Here is a 26,384-nt window from a genome sequence, read left to right on the forward strand (position 1 = left end):
GGACAGGATTTTTTGATATTTTCACGAGTGCGAAGCATCTACAAAACATTGAATATCCTCTATATATATATATATATATATATATATATATATATATATATATATATATATATATATATATATAGGATCTCCCATGATTTGTAGTTGGATATGACGAGCCTTGGCGAGGGGATAAAAACACACAACGAGTTGGATAAAAGTCATATCCAACTACAAATCATGGGGGATTCTTTTTATCCCATGTTTAATACCTCACAACCAATGTTTTACACTGTTCATATAGGACTCCACTTTAGTTTACTTCATCACGCTAACGCAAAAACCATTGTGACGTCACAACTGCACTTAACTGTGAATTATGAAAAAATTATCCAATGAGTCATATCCACGGGATAAAGGGGTAAACATGGGATAAATAGAGGATATTCAATGTTTTGTAGATGAATATGGAATTTATTTCACGAGTGGGACAGGATTTTTTGATATTTTCACGAGTGCTTCGCACTCGTGAAAATATCAAAAAATCCTGTCCCACTCGTGAAATAAATTCCATATTCATCTACAAAACATTGAATTTCTGTTTATTACATTTTCTTTGATATTCTCTTTGCCCCTGTCTTTTCTTAACAAAGTGTCATAGACTTAACGTCATAGTTGAGCGGCAGGGCCCTCTGTGTAAACAGAGATTGTCTCAAGAGTGAAATAAATTCCATATTCATCTACAAAACATTGAATTTTCTGTTTATTACATTTTCTTTGATTTTCCCTTTGCCTCTGTCTTTTCTTAACACAGTGTCATAGGCTTGACGTCATAGTTGAGCGGTTGAGACGTCATAGCTTAGCAGTTGTGTGATTGAAAACATTACGTACATAGCATGGATTTTAACAACATATTTGGGAAGAAATTTGCAATTTTAGCTCTATCAAGATGCTTATTTACTATTTCTATCTTATGACAGGCCAGAAATTATTTTTTGCTTACTTTGATATCCTTTCACATTGTGAGAGAATATCATTTTGGTATCCTTTCACACTGTGAGAGAATATCACTTTTATTCAATAAATAAATCACAGTATTTCACTTTTGAAAATGTAATATATATATATATATATATATATATATATATATATATATATATATATATATATATATATATATATATATATATATATATATATATATATATATTAAAATAAGTAGAATATTTTCTACCGTTCACTCAGTTAAAAACGAAAAGAGAGGGATAGGGAAGACAAAGCAAATGGAGAAAAGGCAATTTGTAAGATTCTATCTATCGCAAGTGAAATGTGTAAACAGAGATTGCGGCCGATCGAGATGTTTTGAAGTACGTTTATATATTTCAAAACGTACTACAGTGTAGTTAGACGTAAAATATCTATTCCATGAAATACAGCAAAGAAAACATGACTTGTTTCTCTCTCTCTCTCTCTCTCTCCACTTGGCAGAAAATAAAAGGGGTCCAATTAACTACATTCTCATGGCCATACGCACATACAGGAAAAGTATTTTGCATAGAAAAGGTTTTCTTTTAATTATACCTTCCTCCTCATCTGCTGCTTGAGATAAGTCACATCAGTGATTCTTTCCTTAGATATGACCTCCTCTCCCAGCCAAAGAAATTCACACACGGTGTTTACATTTTAACAGCGAGAAAGAGCCTTGAAACTCGCAGAATAGAATAGAATATTTTAGGAATGACTCTAATTCTTGGCCAAATTATTCGAGTATAACCTGGTTTGGGTCAGTTTACGCTTTATAATCCGCGAAGCGGATTATAAAACAGCGTAAACTGACCCAAACCAGGTTATACTCGAATAATTTGGCCAAGAATTAGAGTCATTCCTTATAATTTAATTTTAAAATCATTAAATAACTATGGGTGTAAAATTTCGTTGCTTTTTATTAGTTCAAATTTGCCGCTCAATAATACAACCGTAGTAACGGAAGTAACGGAAGTGATGGGAAGCGAGGGGAGGTAAAAACTGATACATAGGCCTAGCAGCTTGTTTACATGTGGAAAGATCGAATTATTGTTTGAAGTTAAAGGTACATTTATTAAATCTGGAATTTCCCATGAATCCCGAGGACTGGAAATGAGAGGATTGTATGGATACAGATGAATCAGCTGGTTGTCAAGGGGGTGGGTCCCCATACCAAACCAGGTTATACAGAAATAATTTGTATTCCTTTTTGGATATTAACCAATCAGAGGCTAGAATACAAACAAAATTAAATTATATTTATTTACCAATCATGACCCCACAGAAGACATATAACATAACTTCATTTTTTAATAAATATCCGTGCCTCGTGGTCATATGCATTGATGGTTTACTGTTTGAATAATATTTAAATGACGCATTTAAATATACTCATAATTAAAAAAAAAAAGATTGAGAACCATTTATATTATGCATAATAATTACAAGACGATTTCAATAAACGTCGGCTTTTTTCTGTTCAGAATACGTGTAAATCATGATTCAACAATTTATAATACATTGTAAATAAATAAGTTCATATATTACTCAAAAATATTTCCGAAGCATAAATTATTAAAATTAATTTCACTGTATGACAAGATAATTTAAGAGAAATGTACTTTATGTACACTGAAAAAAATCGTATCAATACAGCTTCTTTACTGTTACATGTATATGCAGTAAGCATGCAGTCGCCACAAACCCCAGACAAGGAGGACTATTAACTAAATGCCGATCATTTTATAGCATCCAGTACCTGAGTTAAATTCCCTTGATTGACGGGGGTTTATGGACCAGGTACATCTGAAGACGGTGCTTATTTTCTCACGCAGGCTTTAAGGAATGGGTCATTTTATTGTGTCCATGAGGTGAGCATCGACCTGTGAGTAGGTGATAATCAGCATAACTTCACAGTTTCTACTTTGCACAATCTTGATACACATTTATCACGGAAACTATCATGAGCATTAAACTTTTCTTTGAAACATGCCCCGACTACGATCAATTTTTAAACCGAGGCAGGCTTCTGACAAATAAGTAGATGGTACAAGAATTTCAACTACCTCGTTTAGATTCAGCATTTCGTAAATTCTATGGTCGTTATAATAACCTTGTTCGCAGCCTATCGTTGGATCGTATTATGACTGACATATTTCATATAAATTGCTAGGCCTTTGTTTTTATATTAAAGGATGTTTCCAGTAAAGCTCAGTATTGTGGCCCCTTTTTCCAACACCTCTGATATCGTTAATTTAAATTTAAACTTGAACTATTTCATATGTATCCCTGTTTGATATTTTTGTTGTACAATACATATGTACTTGCGAAAAATACAAAATTGAAAAAAATGAAAAATTGAAAATTGCGGTATGCTTTCATTAAAAGTAATTAAAAATGCCCACTTGGTGAGTGTTAGGTCCGGGATGTTGCGCTCGACCGAGTTAAATTTTAGATGAGTCTCATGAATACAAACTCCATACAGTGTCAATTCTCCGGGACTACTTTCCCACAGGCGCTTGTTTCTGTAATATTTTTTTAACACAAAATACCATCAAACCCCTTAACTCCGTTACTTTCGGGAAAAATGCGATTGTGACGTCATTTTTTGCATGCTGAAACTCTACAATCAAATGCCGAGATACTATAACAGTCAAGTTCAAGAATGTGCCAAAAACAAATAATAACTACACTTAATTTATTGTATTTATCACATTTTATGTGAAATCAGTAAGCACCTTTTCCCTTATGTGCTATTCCATCTGTGCGTACCACATGCTCATTTTCATGTCCTGACAGCCATTTTTATGAAGGTCTATTTCAGATCGAGGTCTAACTTGACAAACCATGTTGAATATGGCTAAAAATATTTTATTTATTTTTTTGGTCTACGATTGCTTTAATGCACTACACGTTGAGATAATATTAGAATACGTATTGTCAACGTTAACTATTTCTTTTATTGGTGCCTTTCTTAAAATACAATTTTATACTATAAATCTTAAAAACCATTTTTTTATGTTTCCAAATTAAAGAAAAAGATATTAAAAAATACAGAGATTTTGAAATATAAATCACATTTACAGACAAGATAGGGAATAAGAAATATAAATATGAGCATTGAATTATTATCATTTTTTGAAAGATGTAGTTTATTACCACCTTTTTCAAGTTGAAACCCAAATGACGTCACAGTGGTTTTTATGACATCTACATCTAAGGGTAAAAGTGAGCGTGCATAACTTATGATGTCACAATAGTTTTTCATGACATTACAAGACTTTTGTTTATTTACCGAGACAACGCCTTGAAAGTAAAAGCAGAAATGTGTCAAAAAGTCATATGTCCTAAATGCAATAAGCCTACTTGGCAAGGTAAGTATACATTTTTTTTTTATATATATCTTTACACTAAATTTGCTTTATGTTGCTGCATTAACTTTATAAAGTGTTGTTGCATTAACCTTTGACTTTGAGTTTAGGGGTCCGTTCAACAGCATTGAAATAACTTTTTTGGTTCCGACATCAAGTTTTTAACTTTATTCAAAATCTAACACTCAGCAGCTAGGCTAGCTGTCGATTCAAAAGAAAGCTGCTAGGTTAGCGGCTACGATCTTGAAAAACTAAAAAAAATAATTCAAATATATTAACTTTTATTAGTTTCATCTAAATTTTCATCAATTTAATCAACTATAACATGAATATAAGAGCATTACATGTAATTCACAGATAAAGCATTTTGCGGATAGGTCTTCTATCTCAAAATTCCAAGAATGACGTCACAAAATAATTTTATTCGATTGCATTGAATTTTAGTGCTTTCAATGATTTTGTCGTCGGGTATCATTTTAATATGCTCGTTTGCAAAGGTGAATACATCTAGATATGGTAGGAAAAAAGAATCAAGTTTCTCTTCCTCTGCACATTTGCCTAGTTTTTCAAAAAGTTTGATCGTTATATCTAATTGACTGACATCTTTATCGCCTTTTAGATCAACTGCAACATAAAACAAACAATTTTTCAGCATGTAACTGGAGATTGTATCGTATCCATCTACAATCTCGCCACCCTCCCACGATTTGTCTAAAATGTCCGTGTCACATCTTGGGACCGTGTTCGAAGAATTTCTCTCGTCAGATGTAATGTGAGAAGTGTTTTGATTTGTATTGCCCTCTCTGCCGTCTTCCATAAGCTTTTGGTCTATGTCTCTGTTTTCTTCAATCTCGATGTTTTCTTCCATGTCATTCTCAGAGGAATGGCTGACCGACGGAAAAGTCTGAGTCAGCCATTCGGCGATTGTAAGGTTTTGATTTTCTTCTCTAGATAAGCTATCCATTATAACTGCGTCTAAAGTTTCCTTCTTAGGAATATTTGACGATGGTCCGAATTGAATCCATTTGCTGGTATCCTTTTGGATTGATCTCACCACTATGCACTTTTTAGCTTGAAGTGCACCGTTTTGTAAGCTGAACGAAAGATTTGAAACGTCTAGTTTAAAACTATCCTTTGGTACAAACAACCTGTTGGCTCGCAAAGTCTGGTCAACTTCGATAATACAAGAAGAAAGATCACGCACTGCACCATGCTTATACAGAATGGTCCCTTCGATAATATCTGAAGACGTTTCAGCATCATCTGAATCTGAATTTATAGAATGCTCATCGCTCTCGGATCCCATAGTTTGCTTTTGTAAAACTCCTGCATCAATTATGTGCTCATCCTCTTCAGAATTCATTTCTTCATCTTCGACTGAACTATTCATTTCTGAGGTTTGTTTACAAAATATTTGTTTTATATTTAAATCCTCAGAAAATAATAACCGTGGACAAAATCGATCGCATATCAATATCTTTGCAGCAGCATAACTTTCAAGGAAGGCCTCGGGAAGATTTTTCAGAAACTTCAACTCGCTACAGAACCTTGATATTCTCAGATATCTTCTCCTTTGTTTGTCGCGTTCCTCTGGCGGTTGAAACAAGAGAAAACATTCATCTTCTGAAGACAATTGTTGTGAAGGTAACTCTCGGTCAATGTTTTCCAATTCTTTTGGCATCCAGCCCCAAGTTCGTACAGCAGGGACCACATCAATGCTGATAACAATATTCTTCATTATTCGTCCACACCAATGTACTTCCATATTAAGAATTGGTTTATCTACAGGGAATTTTAAAAGACCGTCAAAGTAAAAACAATTCTGGTTCCATATTTCCGGTGTATTGACAGCTTTCGTAAAAAGATCTTGAAACATGTCTCTCACAAGGTACGACTCAATGATATATCCATCTGTTGTATACTTTGCAAGAGGGTGCCATTCATGGAATGATTTAACTTTCAAGGTTGCAAAGCCACTGTTCAGTGTATCATCTTCTTGATAAGGTATGCATTCTCCTGAGAAGAAATCCAGACAAAACGTAAAGTCAAATTCATCAGCTTCTCCAATTTTACTTCCATCTTCTGAACTTCCGGTGGGAAAAACTGTACATCTAAACGCAGGATCGTTTTTACTTATAGATTCAGCAATTTTGTACATCAGTTTTAAAATTTCGTCTTTAACTTCTTGTGCCTCGGATTCTCGATTAACAAGACCCAGTCTGGGTGAATTGATCAAATTTTGAAGCAGTTCACGAGGATTTTCTTGAAAACTCAAAACTTCATGCAAAGCTTTATCAATATTTGCAACATCCTCGTGGTAAATCAATAAGTTCACATAATGTCTTTTAACAGGGTCTTTATCAACTTCTCTTGTCGTACCAGTCAGCATATTAACGAGTTCGTAATTTCCGACTCTGCGAGCCAATTTGGCTGGAGAGATGCCTTGATTATCAAGTACAGTCAGTGGTAAACCGTGTTCAATGAGAGCCGACGCCATTATTGGGGCACCGTACCATGCTGCATAATGAAGAAGTGAGGAACTAAAATTGTCCATTTCGTGTACACTGACTCCATTCTTTAAAAATAACTCGAACAGAGGCTGGTAGTTTGTTGCCACGTCTGATATTACCAGACCGCTCCGTGGGGTATCCTCGGGTGTGTACATAAACACGTCTGTTATTGGTGATTGCCCAAATTTGTCTCGGATCGTAAAATCTGCTCCATATTGCTCCAGCAAGTCGAAGCAATCTTTGGTGAGCACCCTGAAAAGAGCTGTTTGACCAAATATATCTTTGTTGTTGACATCTGCACCTGACTGGAGTAAAACCTCGACTATTGGGGTCACTCTATTCAAGACAACATCCATCAAGGGTGTGACCCCTATATTTGACCTTGTGTTGACATCTGCACCTAATTGAATCATTCTTTTGATTGTTTCAATATTGTTATCAACATTCATTGTGTACATATAAAAAGCTGAAAAGCCAAATTTATCTTTCATATTCAAAAGATCTTTCACTGGACAAGGTTGGCATATTTTTTCATTCATGAAGTCGTTGATAAATGATTCCATCTGCTGAATTATATTTGGGTAGATGTCCCTCTCTCTGAGACTGTCAGGAAATCCACACATGCATTTATAAAAGATGGTGTAGCCAACGATGTTCTGAGACTTCACATCAAATTTTACTTTTGATTTCGTTAGTAAAAATCTGAGGATCTCTGGTATAAATTCGTAGTAGCTATAAAATACAACATGAAGTGGTGTATCTTGGAATTTGTCCTTAATATTTACATTGGCACCGTATTTTAAGAGAACTGACATCGCCCTCTTGAGCTTATCCATGTCTTTAATGATATCTTCCTCAAACAGGGAATGTAAGGGTGTTCGACCTTGAGCATCTTGGGCATTAACATCACAATCACCACTACAGAGTAATTCCTCAAGTTTACCAACATCACTCTTTTCTGCGGCTAAATGAAGAAGCGTCCTGCCCAAGCCATCACGTTTTCCTTCGACTTTGTTTTCTCCACTCATTTTGCTTTCCCTTTGAACCTTACTTCCGCAATTAAAATCTTCTTTCGGTTTTCGTAATTGTACAACAGGAGTTGCAATTTCGCAATCTCTTTAAACAACAATTTGGATCAATAACTATGTAAAATAGTATTGTGATAGAACAAGAGGCTCCCGTGGTTCTTTATTTTAAAAACATGAGCAATGTATATACATGTATAATTTGCGTCCAGTTTTTTTTTTCAATTGGGAAGATATTGAAAGGGGGGGGGGGGGTGAACAATGTGTGTACATACATGGTAAACTTCTATAATTAATCGGGTTTTTTTTTTGCTATGTTTTTGATATATATAATATATAAAGTATTTTTCCCGGCAGTAAGTTTTTTTTCCAATCTGATTAAAATCAGATCTTTGTTACGCTTCGAAATTCTGATAGTCTTTGTACAGTGACTATCAGAATTTCGTAGCGCAACAAAGATCTGATTTTAATCAGATTGGTTTTTTCCTAATATTGAGGATTATCCCTGTTTATTATGCATCGGACACCCTTGCACTTCAACAAGTTCAAGCGATATCGCTACCGACCGAATATTATCAAAATGGAACTTTACATGTAGTATGTGGTTACAATATAAGTTTTTGACACAATCGTGCCCTATTTATTGAGAAAATATCATTAAAAACCGATTTTTTCGAAATAAGTCAGAATTCACCATGGATCGGACAATATTCACCATGCATCGGACATACGATATTTAAACCAGAAAAATATCATACCTTGATCTCGGTGCTTTAAAATTAATGATATCGAAACATTTTTATCTTTTACTTAAAAATCAATCTTCTAATTAAATTTGAATGACTATTTCGATCCACAAATATGAAGAGATTTTAGCTGTATCACATCGCCTTAGAAAGGCTTTACAATGCTAGTAATATGGCAACTCGCGCCTTTGTCTCGTGGGCTATAATCATCTAGTTTAAAGAAATAAATTGAGTCCAATTCTAGTCGTCATATATCGATAATTTGTATTTTCACTGAAAATACAGAGTTTCTATTTTCTATTTCCGTAAAAAACATCCGTCATTTGGGTTTTACATGAACATGGAAGTGATTACCCATGCATCGGAAAGTGTCCGATGCATGGTTAATTTGTGTCCGATGTACGGTGAAATAAACATACTAGTTAAAAACAACTCTAAAATATATTATACAAACATTGAAGTAAAATTTTTGAAAAATTTCTGTAATATTATCAATCACTGACAAATTTTACCAAGGTCCGACCCGTTCCGTTGACGTCTATTTAAAAAAACGACAACTCTAAAAATTGCAAAATCGTAAATTTCTGGTTACTCCCCTTTGATGATGCAAAATATGACGTAATTTCAAGGCCATTCTTGTGGTATTTTTATCACAACATGAAAAAAAAATCGACATCATTAAAAAGTTTAATTCTTCATCTTTAAGACAGAAAGGAGTAAAAACACGGGGAGACTCAGGTTCAATGAAAGTTTATTGCTTAAAGTTGTCCGAAGCAAGGTATGTGTCCGATGTATGGTTAGTGTAGTAAATACACCGATTCGGCACTGTGCGATACGAGTGACGTCACGTACAGAACCACATATCAAGGATCGGTCCGAAAATCCATATAACGTATCGGACCGGCGGGCAAAAATCCATATCAAACCGGAAGTAACGTTTGTTTAAAGTTTAAAAGTTAATTAACTTGATTTTATTTAAATATACATGTAAAATAATTCTTTACTAACATCTGTGGGCTTAATTTGTTTTCATAGATTTTAAAGAAAAGGGTCAAAAACATGCACGAAACATTCTTCAATGATTTTATGTGAACTCGCATATTAAGTATTTTGAATATTTGATAAATAGAATATTACATACTGAAATCCATATCATATGTCATATCAGCCCTCGGGCCCTATATCAGTCCTCGGGCCTTCGGCCCTCGGGCTGATATGGGGCCACTCGAGCTGACATGACATATGATATGGATTTTAGTATGTAATATTCTCTATGTATCATTTTGTTTGTTGTCCTGGAAACAGCCAAATGAAAAAGCGCTACAATTACTACCTACTATATTTCAGGTGTAGGTTTTGCATTCAAACATGATTTTCATTTGATGTATATACATGTATAAATATAGGAGAGGTAAATAAAAATAATAAAAAGAGTATTTCACTCGTGAGCCAGGATTTTTTCGTGCTTCGCACTCCTGAAAATATAAAAAAAAATCCTGTCCCACTCGTGAAGTAAATTCCATATCCAACTACAAAACATTGAATTTTCTGTTTATTACATTTTCTTTGATTTTTCCTTTGCCTATCTTTTCTTAACACAGTGTCATTGGCTGTGACGTCATAGTTGAGACGTCATAGCATTGAAAACATTGTAACATGTATTTTAGCAACATATTTGGGAAGAAATTGGCAGTTTTAGCTCTATCAAGATGGTTTAGTTACTATCTCTATCTTATTACAGGCCAGAATTTATTTTTTATTTACTTTGATATCCTTTCACACTGTGAGAGAATATCATTTTGGTATCCTTTCACACTGTGAGAGAATATAACTTTTATTCAATTAATAAATCACAGTAATTCACTGTTGAAAATGTAATAAAATGCATTTGACAAAGTTTAATATTTTTTTTATGTCTCTATTCTTGATATAATCATTGAGAGGGAAAAAACAGTAAAATTTGGGGTTTGAAAAAACATTTTTTTGTAAAGAGTCACATAGTGTTACTTAATGACATGATGCTATAAAAAATATGTAAGTGGACATGTATCTTTTAAAATATTTCAGAGTACGAATAGGATTTAAAATTCGAAAAAGCAAGTTTCTTCTATCACACTGCATCTGGATAGCGAAAATTATGTACTTTTTAAGACAACTTAAGCAACAAAAAACGTAATTCACAAAAAAATTCTATCATTGAATATTTTTAAATTTACGTTGAAATGCAAGTCCTTCAAATTATTGATTAACTGTAAAAATTTTGAATGGTGAAGCTGACCTCAATATATTGCACAGGAGATCGTTAAAGAGGACAAAACGTGTCATGTTTACATTTCTCGAGTACGGGAAAAACCAACTATGACGTCACATGTAAGCTAAATAAGATATACCTACATAAGATTTCTACGAAAGCCGGATAGGTTCATTTTTGACAAGACAAAAAAATATTTAATTCGTTATTACGAGATAATTATCTCGTAATAATGAGTTAGTATCTCGTTATAACGAGTTAGTATCTCGTTATAACAAGTTAATATCTCGTTATATCGAATTAGTTATCTCGTGTTATAACGAGTTAATTATCTCGTTATAACGAGTTAGTATTTCGTTATAACGAGTTAGTTATCTCGTTATAACGAGTTAGTATCTCGTTATAACGAGTTAGTTATCTCGTTATAAAGAGTTAGTTATCTCGTTATAACGAGAAAATTATCTCGTTATAACGAGTTAGTATCTCGTTATAACGAGTTAGTATCTCGTTATAACGAGTTAGTTATCTCGTTATAACGAGTAAGCTTTCTCGTTATAACGAGTTAGTATCTCGTTATAACGAGTTAGTTATCTCGTTATAACGAGTTAGTTATCTCGTTATAACGAGTTAGTATCTCGTTATAACGAGTTAGTTATCTCGTTATAACGAGTTAGTTATAACGAGTTAGTTATCTCGTTATAACGAGTTAGTTATCTCGTTACAACGAGTTAGTTATCTCGTTATAACGAGTTAGTATCTCGTTATAACGAGTTAGTATCTCGTTATAACGAGTTAGTTATCTCGTTATAACGAGATAATTATCTCGTTATAACGAGTTAGTTATCTCGTTATAACGAGTTAGTATCTCGTTATAACGAGTTAGTATCTCGTTATAACGAGTTAGTTATCTCGTTATAACGAGATAATTATCTCGTTATAACGAGTTAGTTATCTCGTTATAACGAGATAATTATCTCGTTATAACGAGATAAAAATTGATCTAGAATTGATATAGCTTAGTAAAGAATAGACCATTATTTATAGGAAATATACAGAAGCAAGTCGATCAAATTTGTTTGAAGTGTGAGTGATAAAGATTTTATGGAATAGCATACTAGTTTTTTTGTGTTATGCCTTTGATTAGTATTGTTTATTGGAAAGACCGAAGACAAATATACGGAAACTTGTGACCGCCTCATGTTGTTGTGTTACACCTTAAAAGTGCAAAATAGAATTAGTGTCATCTTCAAATGGTACTCTGGCTGATATAACTGCACTGTTCAAGCTTTCTTGAATTTGTTAAAATTATAATAATGTTTGCGTAATATTTGTCGCAATAAAAATGCATAGAAATAATTCCATTATTTTAAATATTCCGAATAAATCATGTGGATATGAAACCATTTGTTAGGCTTTAACGATCATATTTTGATAACTCCTTGCCTGTTAACAAGGAATACCAGTTCAATTTTATCGTTTTAAAGGGGCAAGATCAAAATTCAATGTCTGACAAAAAACTAAATTCACGTTGTTTTTATCATCAATCCCTCATTCCCCTCAATAATAAATATGATGAATATCAAGAACTAATACTGTACTTATCACTTAATAATTTATATATTTCTTCTGTTTATTAAAAGAAAGAAACATTTTAATTTACCAATTTGGCATGGAATCTTAAATTACTATATGTAATTTTTGCGTTATTATCAATGTGGTAGAATTAAAAAAAACTTTTGGAGCTCTTTATTCTACGGAAGCCACGATAAAAGGTGAAGGTCGGCATTAGTAAAAACAGTTGACATGTGATCCTTTTTGGGTATATAGAATGAAAGTTTAATATCTAAAGTTTACAATATGATAAGTATTACTTAAGGTGTATTTCAAGCATAAATTTTGCCAAGAAATGTGTATTGTATGTTGAGACAGGATTTTTGATATTTTCACTCGTGCTTCGCACTCATGAAAATATAAAAAAAATTCCTGTCCCACTCGTGAAATAAATTCCATATCAACTATAAAACATTGAATATCCTCTATTTATTAACCCCCCCCCCCCAAAAAAAAAAAATCATCAATCTCTTTTTGAAATAAAAATTATATGCTTGTAAAGTATACATAATAAATATTGTGATGAGGAAAATAATTATCGACATTGCTTCAATGTTGTATTAATAATATAAATGTACATATGTAGTATTAGGCCTATTCGTTGATCAATCCTAAGTAAAAAGATTATAAAAGTGAACTGGCTTTGTAAACTCTGTAAACTTTTTTTTGTTTTGTAAACTCTGGTTTGACGTTCTGACACTATGTGGTAAACATATAGGATCCGCCAAATAGACGTGAATCTCAAATAGGTCTCCGTGAATCTCCACAACTTGGACCCCCCCTCCCCCCCCCCCCCAAAAAAAAAAATATAAACAGTGAATCATGACAGAATATTAAATAAAATGTCAACATCAGCAGATCAGATTTAACGTCTTATTACTTAAAAGGATGTAATATCATTTTTGCTTCACCATTCATCATTATCGTGGACAATATGCATAAGCTAAGTCACAAAGTTCAATGGGGGGGGGGGGTAAACCAAGTAAAATATTTGACAAGTAAAAAGAAAAACAAATTGATTTGATATTCCAACTACGAGTATTCGCCATTATTCTCGGGAGATATTTACTCAGGTAAAAAAAATATGGAGGAAGGGGCACAAAGATACTCTTGACCGCCCCCTTTTCAAAAGTGGTGGTGTGGACATTAGCCCCTCTATTACTACGCCTATGATCTAACTGCTGATGTCTCACCATCCCCCGTCTTCAAAACATTTCTGAATCTCAGAAGTAACATATGTATAACACTGTAATCTATATATTATATGTTGCATAAACGATATGTTGCACTTATATTGTCTCTGATATTTAATTTTAGCGGTATAGAAATTGATATATGAAAGTGTATAAGTCGTCCAAAACATATCGAAATAGTGTCATTCATCAGAAATACTTGTCATAAATAAATTGCCAAAGTTTGAAGCAAGAATGTTAGGCAATATTATTTTAAGAAAAATATCGCGTCCTAATGCAACAATTTGAGGAGGAGTTCACGAAAATGTGTAAATGTGTTCGCCTTAGAGTTGCTATGATTATTGACAGCAAGCTTAAGATAGTGCAAGATTTAATCATAAGTAAACCCCAGAGCAAATTAAATTTTCAACCATTTATCAATTGTTTAAGTTAAATTTGACTGATAATTACTTGCTAAAAATTCAATGGCATTTAAAACTGCAGCCATTTTTATTCCTATATTGCTATTAAGTCTCAAAATAACATGAAAACTGTCTCGTTATAACGACATAACTAACTCGTTATAACGAGATAATTATCTCGTTATAACGAGATAACTAACTCGTTATAACGAGTAACTAACTCGTTATAACGAGATACTAACTCGTTATAACGATATAATTATCTCGTTATAACGAGATAATTATCTCGTTATAACGAGATACTAACTCGTTATAACGAGATAACTAACTCGTTTTAACGAGATACTAACTCGTTATAACGAGATAACTAACTCGTTTTAACGAGATACTAACTCGTTATAACGCGATAATTATCTCGTTATAACGAGATACTAACTCGTTATAACGAAATAACTAACTCGTTATAACGAGATATTAACTCGTTATAACGAGATAACTAACTCGTTATAACGAGATACTAACTCGTTATAACGAGATAACTATCTCGTGATAACGAGTTAATTATTTTTTTATCTTGTCAAAAATGAGCCTATCCGGCTTTCGTAGATTTCCGTCATCAGCCAGGCAAAAATTTATACAAGAACTGATGCTTTACACGTTTTGCACTTATATAAATGGAGATGTAGTTAAACAGAGTCATGTAACCATGGATGTGTCCTGAGCGTCGACCCTTTATGACGTCACTGAGAAATTATGTCGAACGTTTATGACGTAAGGAACCCGTGTTTATACGGATATAATTTAATTTTAGTTGTAACACGTCATTTGATTGGATAAAAGGTTTCTTTTATATCGTATAACATAAGTTGCCTACGTCACAATGAATTACGTCAAAAAAGTATTACTCCGCTTGACGTTACCTTTAAAATATGCTCAATAAGAAGCCATTTTTGGAGGAAAAATTGTCTTATTGTCTACATTGAAATTAAATTATAAGGAATGAAGCTTATTAAAACCTATGTTATACGATATAACATAACTTGGGGCAGTATACGATTTTTTATAAACCGCTTCGCGGTATATAAAGCGTAAACTGACCCAAGTTATGTTATATCATATAACATAGTTAAAATAAGCTTCATTCCTTAAATAAATACACATTGCTTTCAATAGTGTTATATAAAGGAAAACATTTGCAAATGTAAATATTTGTAAATACTGGTACTTTATACCTTATTATGACCCCAACGTATCCCTCATCAGGGACATGAATAGTGTAAAATCACTTATTTTCGTGGATTGAGGAAAAAATTATCGGTTCGCCGGAATTTAATTTCGTGTTTGAAGAAGTGCAGAATTGTTATATTTATGAATTTTAACATTTCGTGGAGGACTCGAATTCGTTGGTTTCTTCATATCACGAAAACAAGAAAAAAATAAATCTCAACGAAAAAAAGTGATTTCACAGTAAATATGATTTTGCAATATTTGGGGATATTTGCAAAATAATGTGATTTTCATCGTGGTTCAGCAGTTTTTGAATTTTATGGATTTTTTGCACATCTCTTCCATGAAATATTGATTCCTATTGTTGCTGAACCATACCTTCCAGGGCCGATCTGCACTTTTGCACTTGACTAATCATGACCTGCTTGAAAAGAACGCAGTATACAGTTAAATTGCGCAATGAAAATATTTTCTGAGATTAAAAAATGCTTTCGTTATCAGGATAAGCGATTGCTTTTAAATTAGTACTTTAGTAATATCGGACAAATGTAATATGGTTAAAAACTATTATACATATTGAGAAACGAAAGATTTGTCACATGATGTTTAGTAGCAATTAATTCCAAATTGCAAGGGCACAATCAAGTAAAAATTCAAGTTATAAGTATTTTCAACACCCTTTGTATAATTGTAAAATTATATTTGTCATAATTCATTATTAAGGTATGTCACTCGTGAAATTTGTTATATCAAGGATTTTTTGAGAAGTATGTTTTGGATAAGTACTCGTATAGTATGACTCAAAATCGCAGAGAAAATGGGGGGTCAGTGTGCATCTAACTGAGCTACGGTACAATTAAGTTGACCTTTTTGCACTTAAATTGTAACTCTTTGGTTAATCACTTTAACCGTTTTCACATTTTATCAGATGTAACCATGGCAATAAACATAATCTTATTTTACGTGAAATAGTTTGAATAATACTTATCATTGAACAAATCATGCAAATAAATGCGCAAAATTATCGTGTGACCTTTTTGCACTTAAAAATTCTCATATTTGGGGTATCAAAAATCTAAATAGGCAACAGAATATTTTCTTGTATCAAACTTTTTACGACTTAAGTGCTGATCGGTCAGTAGTATCGAGTAGTTTAAAATAATGAAAGAAAAAGTTAGGGTCAGTGATGTAAATTTTGAAATATTGGTCAAAATATGCAATTTTCTGGCAAAAAACTGTGTAATTTTTTCTTGACTTCTTTAATATATCTTCATTTCTTGGCAAAGTTTGTTGAGCGAAGGTGTAAATTTTGTTATAAAAATATAAATTGAGACCTATATTTAATATTCCAGGCATATCATAATGGAAAATATTCTCTGAGTAAAAGTATGTGAGGCTGAAGTTCCAAGATATTAAATTCAATAAATGTGTAGATTTGCAGAATTTTCTGCTAAATATCCTTCCACCACAAGAAATAGTCCCTTATAAATCTTGCTTCTTTATGAATTATTTAGGATTTTTTTAATTGAATGTTGAATATTTTACAGTGTTTAATTTAAATATGTTATAAAGATTGAATTGTAATAAATAATTTTTAAGTAAGAGGTTCTGACTGAACTTTTCTAAAAGGCTGACGAGTGACATACCTTAATAGAAATAATTAATTCAGTTGCAAGATTTCATTAGGATCGTAACACTTTTCAAATATCTAAATACTTCTTGAGTTTATTTGTTAATTAAAGCTTAATATGATATTCCATTGAGGGCATGCCCTTGCAATATGTCGATTTATTAAGACCCTTCTATTTTCCTCCAATGTATGTACATGTATACGGCAGTATCCCCTGAGTAGGGACGGAATAAAACCATAAAACAGACATAAAAATGGACTTTAAATATACACAAAATCAATAATACATATCATGTTATCAAAAAAATACATTTCTCATTGCGAAAAATATTACTAGATATGCCTCTCACTGCATGAGTACAAACTGCGTCAAATACGATGTAACGTTACATTGACTAGTGCATACCATCTACATACCAAAGTAAGTTTTGATGTAGTATAAAGCCCTCCTACAGTTAAAAACACAGGCGCCTGAAGTGTGGATCAATACCCCCCCCCCACCCCCCATTTTTAATATAAAAAAAATGTAATAACTTATAATTTCTCAAAAATATGAAATTTCCCCATCAATCACATCCATATGTCGTTCTATGCAAGCAGATTGTACCTTTTCTTACGTTTAGAGAATGGCCTCGTACGTTATAGTAAAAATACACACACTTCGTGTATTATGCCCCGATACACCTAATTTCGCCAAGCTATATTTGTAAAGGATCATTGAAAGAACTTGTTTCTCATATTTGAGAAATCTGAAGGCACCTTTCATTTACTAGATCTTGACCTTAAGTATTTTAAATATATGATAATTAGAATACAACATACTAAAATCCGTATCATATGTCATATCAGCCCTCGGGCTGATATGGGGCCACTCGGGCTGATATGACATATGATATGGATTTTAGTATATAATATTCTCCATTTTTTATTCCATCTTTACATCAAAGGGCAGATCACTTTAACTGCATAAAACCATCTTGAAATTAGAACTCTTCTATGTGCAGTGTATAAAACCTCCTTAAACTATATCACTATTCATGGTTCTGTTGTTCTTGAAAAGATCGAAGATTTCCCCTTCTATTCCCACATAAAACTTCAATATCCTATCGTAGCCCCATCCTGTCCATAAGGTCCTGGGGCCCGTTTTACAAAAGAACTTACGACTAAGACCAATTTTTTTTTTACTGCTTATTACGTTCTAATTTACATTAAATTGAAAATGATTTTGTTCTTTTTTAAAGGAATAAAGAGAGATATTTATACGTTAGAAATTTTCAACAGAATCATTAATTCTGCAAAATCTTACAATCAACTAAGGTTTTTGGTCTTAGTCGTAAGTTCTTACAGTGATGCTTGCATACCGGGAATTAATTTGACTGACTGACGGTGCCCCTGCTGTTATTTAAAAAATCTTATATATTTTTACTACAAAACTTTGAACCTCATTGCGAGTCCGGAAGAATGTTCTGGAAAAAAAAATGAATTTACACTATAACAGAGAGCTTTCAAATAAGTTTAATCTTTTCTGGTCCATTGGTTTTTGAGAAGATCTTTTAATAGATCTAGTTCCACGCTATTTTTGTCATTTTTAAAAAAAAAAAAATCGTCTTCCCTTGGAAGGAGGGATGGCCTTTCATTAAAAAGAACAATAAATTCCTTGTCCCAAGGAGTCTCTATGCCAAGGTTGGTTGAAATCAGTCTAGTAGTTCTGGAGAAGAAGAAATATAAGAGAAAAAAAAGTGAACCAACCTGAAAACCGATTTCGTGGGTGGAGTGAAGTGGGATGGGGGTCTTTTTAAAGTATTTTTTCTTCAGATACTAGTACATGACTTTCCTTATCAATTTGCACAGGGTCCTTGTTTTCTAGAGGGGGTACAAGGTAGTTTTTTCATTACTTTACATAGAAATTTTATAACTCTGAAAATCCCTTTGAAACTGAAAAAAAACGGATGGTATAAACTTCCATCTTACAACATGACGCAGCAATACCTAGTTTATGATTCACTGTTTTTATTTATAAAGCCTAACATTTCTTCAAGATTGTTTGAATTGTTATCTATAAGGGAACCGAAAGTATTGAAAATTTAAATTTAGCGTCTCATCATACTTGCATGTTAAATTATGAAACGTGACAATTGCATTGTATATGATGATGCAAAAATAATTTTGTAATTGATTCCAATAAATATTTCTGCTCGAGCGATTATGAACTGTATTGATTGACAAAGTTAATTGTTCTTTATTCCTGAATCGAGTTCAAGGTTATTGAGAGCATTCTTGTAAAACTACTTGTCACGTTTGTTTCCGAGTATCGAGATAAATATAACAAGGTTGACTGACACTCGACTGAACAGCTGAGGGGTATAAACATTGTGTTTGAGTAGTGATGTAATGATTAGTTGTGACCACTAATTAGAGTATAGTTTGGATTAAGACTTCGATCATTTGGAGAGAGATCATTCATTAGAATATCGACATCCGTATAGAGTTGATCGCTGATTCATCGTCATGTGTTTTAAAACAAAATGTGGAGGGTGTGGAAAATCAACTTGGGCAGGTAAAGAAAGAAAAAATTTAATACAATGCATTAATTTTTATTTTAATTCAAGAGATAAAAGCGCTAGATCAACCGTGAAGTATTAAAATCAAGGACGTTGCTTTCAGCATCTTTGCCCCCCCCTTTCGCGTTAAAATATAGAATTAATTCAGCCATACTCACTTAGTATGACGAACATTAACTATAAGGTATAGGTCACTTCTTCGAGTTTCAAAACGATGACAAGCAATTTATTTTAAAGTAAACTTACAAGAAGGTAAAAATAGAATATGAGTAAAAGAAACTATTTCTTTTCACGAACGTGTTTTATTGAGTCTCCTCCAAAATATTTTTTTTTCTAAGGTGATAGAAAGATGAATTCACTTTTACTAGAATGAGAGACAATGTAGTCTCCTAAAATCCGATATCTTTCAGATACTGTGGGTTAATTAATGAAAATGTATTAATTTCTGCATTGTAAAAATTATATTGAATGAAGATCAGATTTATTTCACACCATAAATTGAAAATTCTTTCCAACCATAAGAATTGATAAAGAAATTGAAACAATCTTATTTGAGGACCCAAATGTCGGCCACCAAAATAACGTTGTTAAAGCTGCACGTAAGTACATAAAACACGCAAAATTTTTGATATTCAGTGTAACCATTCCTATATTCTACAACCATCCACCGACCTTTCTCTCTGCACTCTCTCACTTTCTTTCCTTCCCTTTTATTCCTTGCACTTTAAATGTATTTATGTACATTTGTTTGTTTGTTCATCACGTGTATTTAATGTTCATTTTCTTAGAATTGGAGAGGACAATCTAAACTGAAAAAAACATGTGTCTGATCCAATTGATTGTGTTAATAAAATATGTTTAAATCACGTATTAAATTGTGCACTTAATTAAAATCGACTATTACCAAATGTGTCAAATTCGTTTGAATATTAGATTTGTAAATTTTTACGTAGCACTCACTTATTCATCTAAAACAAAAATAATAATAATTTTTGCGAGGTTTCTAAAACGTTTTTAAAACAGTCACTGGGAAAGGAGAGAAACAAAAATCATTAAAATGAGGAAAAGGAATCTCGCATGTTTTGTGATTGGATGTGATAATTATCAAGCAAGTGTTTGCTTTTTTGGCAAACACGAACCGTTTTGGAGAGAGAGAGAGAGACGGGGGGGGGGGGGGGTTCAGAGAAAATGTCAGGATTAGCGAGGACATTCCCCTCCCAGGATCCCAGGAGTATACTTTCCAGAAACCTGATTCGGGTGACCTTTGACTGGACATATTTAAAAATTTCTTGACATTCACCCAGTTTTCACATATGCATTCAGAATTGTTTGTTGAACACATGCAATGTCCCTTATACAGTCATGTATATTGATGAAGCAAGGTTGTGAAATAAATAATATAAATAATGTATAGCTCTTGCCTCGATCTTGGACATTTTTTTGTGATTATACGATATTTTAGTAGATGTTTGTTAATAATAATTATGATGTCGATGTAGCCAATCCATCATGTTCTATCCAGGACGAATGCCGTTTAAGTTTATTTATATACATGTATGTTGTGTGATCCGTATCCGCAAGTTATACAAACAGATGAACACAGGGTCTTTGATCGGAGTATATTTGAAAGGACATTGCTACTTGTGTATAAATATAGTCGAATGTGCATGTCATATTTGAGGAGTTTACTAACTTAACCAACTGCGTTTCAAAATTTAAAGCAAAGCAAAGGACAGACAGGACAAAACATGATACCCCGGTCATCGGTAAAAAACAACGGCCTTTAGTGCCGATTAAAGAACTAAATTTGAAGTCCTTTACCGGTACATATGAGTGAAAAATTCTCGCATTGAACGTATAACAATTAAATAATCAATCGATCAAAAACAATGATCTTGCATACATTGATTTTATGGATTTTGGTGAACTGAATTATTTTCCTTAGCCCTACAAGAAGAAGCTTTTTATTAGAACTTTATACTAACACCAAAACCTAGGAATATCGGGGGTAGTATAATGTGAACTAATAATTTTGTTATTTAGGTTCCATATTTTGCCTGCACAAGGTGTAAACATTTCCCCCATAATGTTTTATCAAATCCAAGTTAAATGAGCCATGGTTAAAATTCAACAAAAGTGCTCTTGATGTCCCAGGTGTAGCATTCTGCATAACAATTTGGATGATTAATGGTGCTTTCATATTCCTATAAATAATGATAATGTGTCATGGATTCAGGAATATTATCCTTTTTTTTTTAAATCTGCATTTTCCCCCGTTCTGTGCGTCTTTTTCTTGGATCCCGTCATTAATATTGCCCAGGCATATACATGTATAGTGTTTCATCGTCGCAAGCCAAGGGTTTTGTGTCATTTTTAATTCCACAAAATCATGTTTGTAGAAAGAGAATAGACACCTAACCCGTGGCTGGCGACGATGATAGTGTTTGCCATGTTTGTCTTCGGTCCTTCCGTCTGTCTGTCCGTGACAATTTGGATTGACTCAGTTTCTTAGAAACTGTTCGAGATATTTTTTTTTATAAATATCCAGACACTTATGCATCTTAATTCATTATTGGTAAGAACTATTCAACTGTGTCATAACTTTCTTACCCTGACCTTCCTTATGATTTAAGTTTCACTGTTGAAGTATAAAAGACCACAACTTAAATATTTTACATTTATGGTTTAACTTATAGTTTTTAAGGTTCACTGACCCTTTGATGAGAGAGATAACTCTCACTGAATGAGATTATGACCATTGTCAAGTGAAAATGTCATTTCTGTCAAATTTTGCAAGATAGGCTGAAATTATGTACAAATGAAGGTTGACGTTTTATACATTTCTTTTGGGCAGGGCACATCTGACCTATTGACTTATTTCTAATTCTTTTTGAAGCAAGATACTTTTTTAATTTAACACTAGGATCTTAAATGTTGTATATACATACTTAGATACATAGTATATGAGTATAGTATTTTGCTATAGTAAATTTTCATTTAGATACTGGTGTATCCGCAACCCCAACTTTTTGTTGTTGTAATTAAGATGGTGTTCCGGCTGGGGGGGGGGGGGGGGGGTCCCATGCACTTTTTGGACAGTTTAGGTTTTTTCCCCTTGTCAGAAATTTTGGGAGGCCCCCCCCCCCCCACTTTTGAAACCGTTGCTACGAGCCTGTATTTTACACCCAACCCAACGGATGCATGTATTTTTTAAAAATAAATTGCAAGATCAAAGATTTTGGGCTTGCATGAAAATATTAATCATATTCCCCCTGTTTTTGAAGGCTTAACAGCAAGAATGGAGAAAGTTTTAAAATTGGAATTTTCTGAAGATGAGCAAATAGACTGCACATTTTTAGCTCACCTCAACGAAGTTGAGGGAGCTTTTGTAATACCGTCGGTGTCGGCGTCCCAGGTTAAAGTTTTTGGAGCAGATTTCGTTTCAAGTACTTCTATACCCTATATTAATCAGAGATGCATGGAGAATGCTTCTAGTATGTTTCATTGTCAAGGTTTCAGATGCTGCAATTTCAGCTGAAGAATGACCAGGTTGGAGCAGGTTAAAGTTTTTGGAGCAGGTCCATTTCCAAGTTACTATAAGCCCTATGTTGACCAAACTTGCATGGATGATACATCTAAGGATGCACACTACTGGACTTGCTTCGGATGCTGGATCTGACGTACGTTTTCCGGATGGGTGACCAGGTTAAAGTTTTTGGAGCAGGTCTCATTTCCAAGTATCTTTAAGCCCTATGTTGACCAAACTTGCATGGATGATACATCAAAAGATGCTCACTACCAGGCTTGCTTCGGATGCTGATCTAACCTACATTTTCCAGATGAGTGACCAGGTTAAAGTAAACTATAAGGGCTATCTGAACCAAACTTGCATGGATGATGCATCATGGGATGAACACTCTCAAACTTGTTTCAGATGCTGGATATGACATATTTTCTGGATGAGTGACTAGTTTAAAGTTTTTTGCTAAGTCCATTCCCAAGTAACTGCAAGCCCTATCGGACCAAAATTGCATAAATGTTACATCTAGGGATGCACACTACTAGATTATTAGTTTGGGACTTCGCCTTACTCAAAGACAACAATCGTTGAGGTGAGCTCTGTAATCTCTGATTACCTATGTTTTGTAGGTTGCGGGAACCACATAGAGAGTGCTCTGAAGGACGTTCCCGTCAATGAGCGATGCAAGTGCCCGCGGGATACCAAGAAGTAAGCGGCAAGGTATCTATAATCAATGGTGAACTGCATTAAAAAAATATTTTATTTAAGGAATAACTGTCGTATTTTTTGATCTCATGATGTGATCAATCGAGTGGCTTGCGTGATAATTTGCATAAACGCCGAAGGCGTTTATGCATAAAATTATCACGCAAGCCAATCGATTGATCATCGTCATGAAACCAAAAAATACGACAGTTATTCCTTATGATTCCTCAAATTCACGTGCTACAAGCCCCGCTTCTGTCTCTATTTGTCCCGCCCCGCACGTGATTCTTTTTAACCACGCCTATCGATGAACCAGTAGATTTATGTAGAGATAAAGTATTTTTACTATTTGTAGTTTTATCTCGGACAAAGACATTGGAAATGTAAATATTAGAAAATACAGGTCAAGTTCGAATTTGGCTATGGTCCGATGATTTTTGACAGAGTTATCCCTCTTGAACCTAGGAAAAAATAAGAAAATTTCAGTTTCCGCTTTCTAACTTTTGTAGGTATGTATGTATAAGGTTGAAATTGCATATGCAGGTATTTTACCATAAAATACAGGTCAAGTTCGAATTTGGCTATGGTCCGATGATTTTTGACAGAGTTATCCCTCTTGAACCTAGGAAAAAATAAGAAAATTTCAGTTTCCGCTTTCTAACTTTTGTAGGTATGTATGTAAAAGGTTGAAATTGCATATGCAGGTATTTTACCATAAAATACAGGTCAAGTTCGAATTTGTTCATGGTCTGATGATTTTTGACAGAGTTATCCCTCTTGAACTTAGAAAAAATTAAGAATTTTTCAATTTCCACCCTCTAACTTTTGTAGTGATGTATGTATAAGGTTGAAATTGCACATGCATTTATTTTACCAGAAGATAGAGGTCAAATTTGAATTTGGTCGTGGTCCGATGATTTTTGACAGAGTTATCCCACTGGAACTTAGAAAAAATAAGAAATTCTCCTCTCTAACTTTTGTAGGGATATATGTAAAAGGTTGAAATTGCAAATTCAGGTATTTTACCAGAAAATACAGTTCAAGTTTGAATACAAATTTAAAACTAAATATTGCATTTGAAATTTTACCTGCTTGCGGGGACATTCGTGGTGATAACGACACATCTAGTTTTTAGATTGATCACTGACCGTTATCTTTACCATTTTCATTGCACTGAATTAAGGAATCTGCATTTTCCTCTGAATCAAATGAAAGAGAAGATAAACAATGCATGAAAAATCACAATTGTAAATAACTGTTGAATTTATTCAAATAGAAAAATGGTATTTAATATGAATAATCCTTGATTTTCCTTTTGTTTTAGATGCTCCATTCAGTGAGGAAAGCTTTGGAAATCCCGGATTTTTTAATTGATAATTATTCTTTTTATGTCTCATCTGTAAATATGTTGATTAATTGCAATTCGTTGATTTACACATTTATTTAAGTCAATAAACTACAAATCAAACTGCAACTCAGTATTGTTTGTTTTACCAATCATAGATATATATATTCATTACGAAAGCCTATTAGGATCAAACTACGGTAAAAAAAAAATTTAAAAGGCGTTATAACGCCTTTTCAAAAGGCGTTATAACGCGAAAAAAGGCGTAATAACGCCTTTTGAAAAGGCGTTATAACGCGGAAAAAGGCGTAATAACGCAAATAAAGGCGTAATTACGCCTTTCCAAAAGGCGTTATAACGCGAAAAAAAGGCGTTATAACGCCTTTCCAAAAGGCGTTATTACGCCTTTCCAAAAGCGTTATTACGCCTTTCCAAAAGGCGTTATTACGCCTTTCTAAAAGGCGTTATTACGCCTTTCCAAAAGGCGTTATTACGCCTTTCCAAAAGGCGTTATAACGCCTTTTAAAAAGGCGTTATTACGCCTCTTTCTTTTTCAATACATGACTTACTTAGCCCACCCTGGGGGCTGATTATAATTAGATTTCTAGGAAAAAAGATTTTTAAATGTGTAAAATATTTTCAGTGTTAAACCAACTTAGTCCTTCTCTGATGCCAGACGCTTCTTCCAAGGTGTATGGATTTCAGAAATTTTGTTGAAGGCTAATAGCTCATTATACCTATGCAAATACTTTGCCTGTTTTTTACCAAGAGGGGAGAAAAATATTTCAAATTTGATATGAATTTTTAATACGTGGCTAGCAAAGCCCAAAGCTGCGGTACTGCCTATATCCTGGATTTTCAAAAGTAGAGTGTTGACTTCTCTTAATATGCATGCAAAATGCAAACAACTGTCTGCGAGATGTGCAGGCATATAGAAAATACTATAATTTATAATATAATTTATAATATTAAAACTATAATCTAAATATTGCATAAATAAAGATGGCTTTGGTTCAATCTTTCATATATTTACTATTTTAAAATAACGCCTTTCCATTTTTGGATACAACTCCTTTTCAAACAGGCCGGTAGTACGAATGTGAGTGGGGGGGGGGGGGGGTCCCCCACCCCACTTTTTGGGAGAATAGTCTTGCTATAGTTTAAATATAAAAAATCATTAATTGATTGCTTGGTCCCTTAACATTTTGTTGCAGTATGGTTAAACTCGGGCAAGTCATTGCATTTAAAAAAAAGTTTTACTGAAAAATTAGAAAAAGTTTCCCCTC

General features: G+C 33.4%; 1 protein-coding gene and 1 long non-coding RNA gene across 2 annotated transcripts; one reads left to right on the plus strand and one right to left on the minus strand.

Moving 5' to 3' along the window:
* Positions 1-4,686: 4,686 nt before the first annotated feature.
* On the minus strand, positions 4,687-7,911 carry LOC133181155 (uncharacterized). The gene has a single exon (XM_061315695.1). It carries the CDS (start codon positions 7,909-7,911, stop codon positions 4,756-4,758), a length of 3,156 nt encoding a protein of 1,051 aa, XP_061171679.1. The 3' UTR covers positions 4,687-4,755.
* An 11,487-nt stretch (positions 7,912-19,398) lies between these two features.
* Positions 19,399-25,227, plus strand: LOC133180942 (uncharacterized). The gene is made up of 3 exons (XR_009720420.1): positions 19,399-19,524; positions 23,678-23,768; positions 25,078-25,227. It is a non-coding gene; the product is annotated as an uncharacterized LOC133180942 (long non-coding RNA).
* The last annotated feature ends 1,157 nt before the right edge of the window (positions 25,228-26,384 follow it).

This window comes from Saccostrea echinata, unplaced genomic scaffold, assembly GCF_033153115.1.
Source record: "Saccostrea echinata isolate AGI-Se365-2 ecotype Australia unplaced genomic scaffold, CSIRO_AGI_Sech_v1 ptg000008l, whole genome shotgun sequence".
Taxonomy (NCBI): Eukaryota; Metazoa; Mollusca; class Bivalvia; order Ostreida; family Ostreidae; genus Saccostrea; species Saccostrea echinata.

Bases quoted from the DNA above. Each gene is read 5' to 3' on its own strand.
- LOC133181155 (XM_061315695.1), bottom strand. From the start codon at position 7,911: ATGAGTGGAGAAAACAAAGTCGAAGGAAAACGTGATGGCTTGGGCAGG.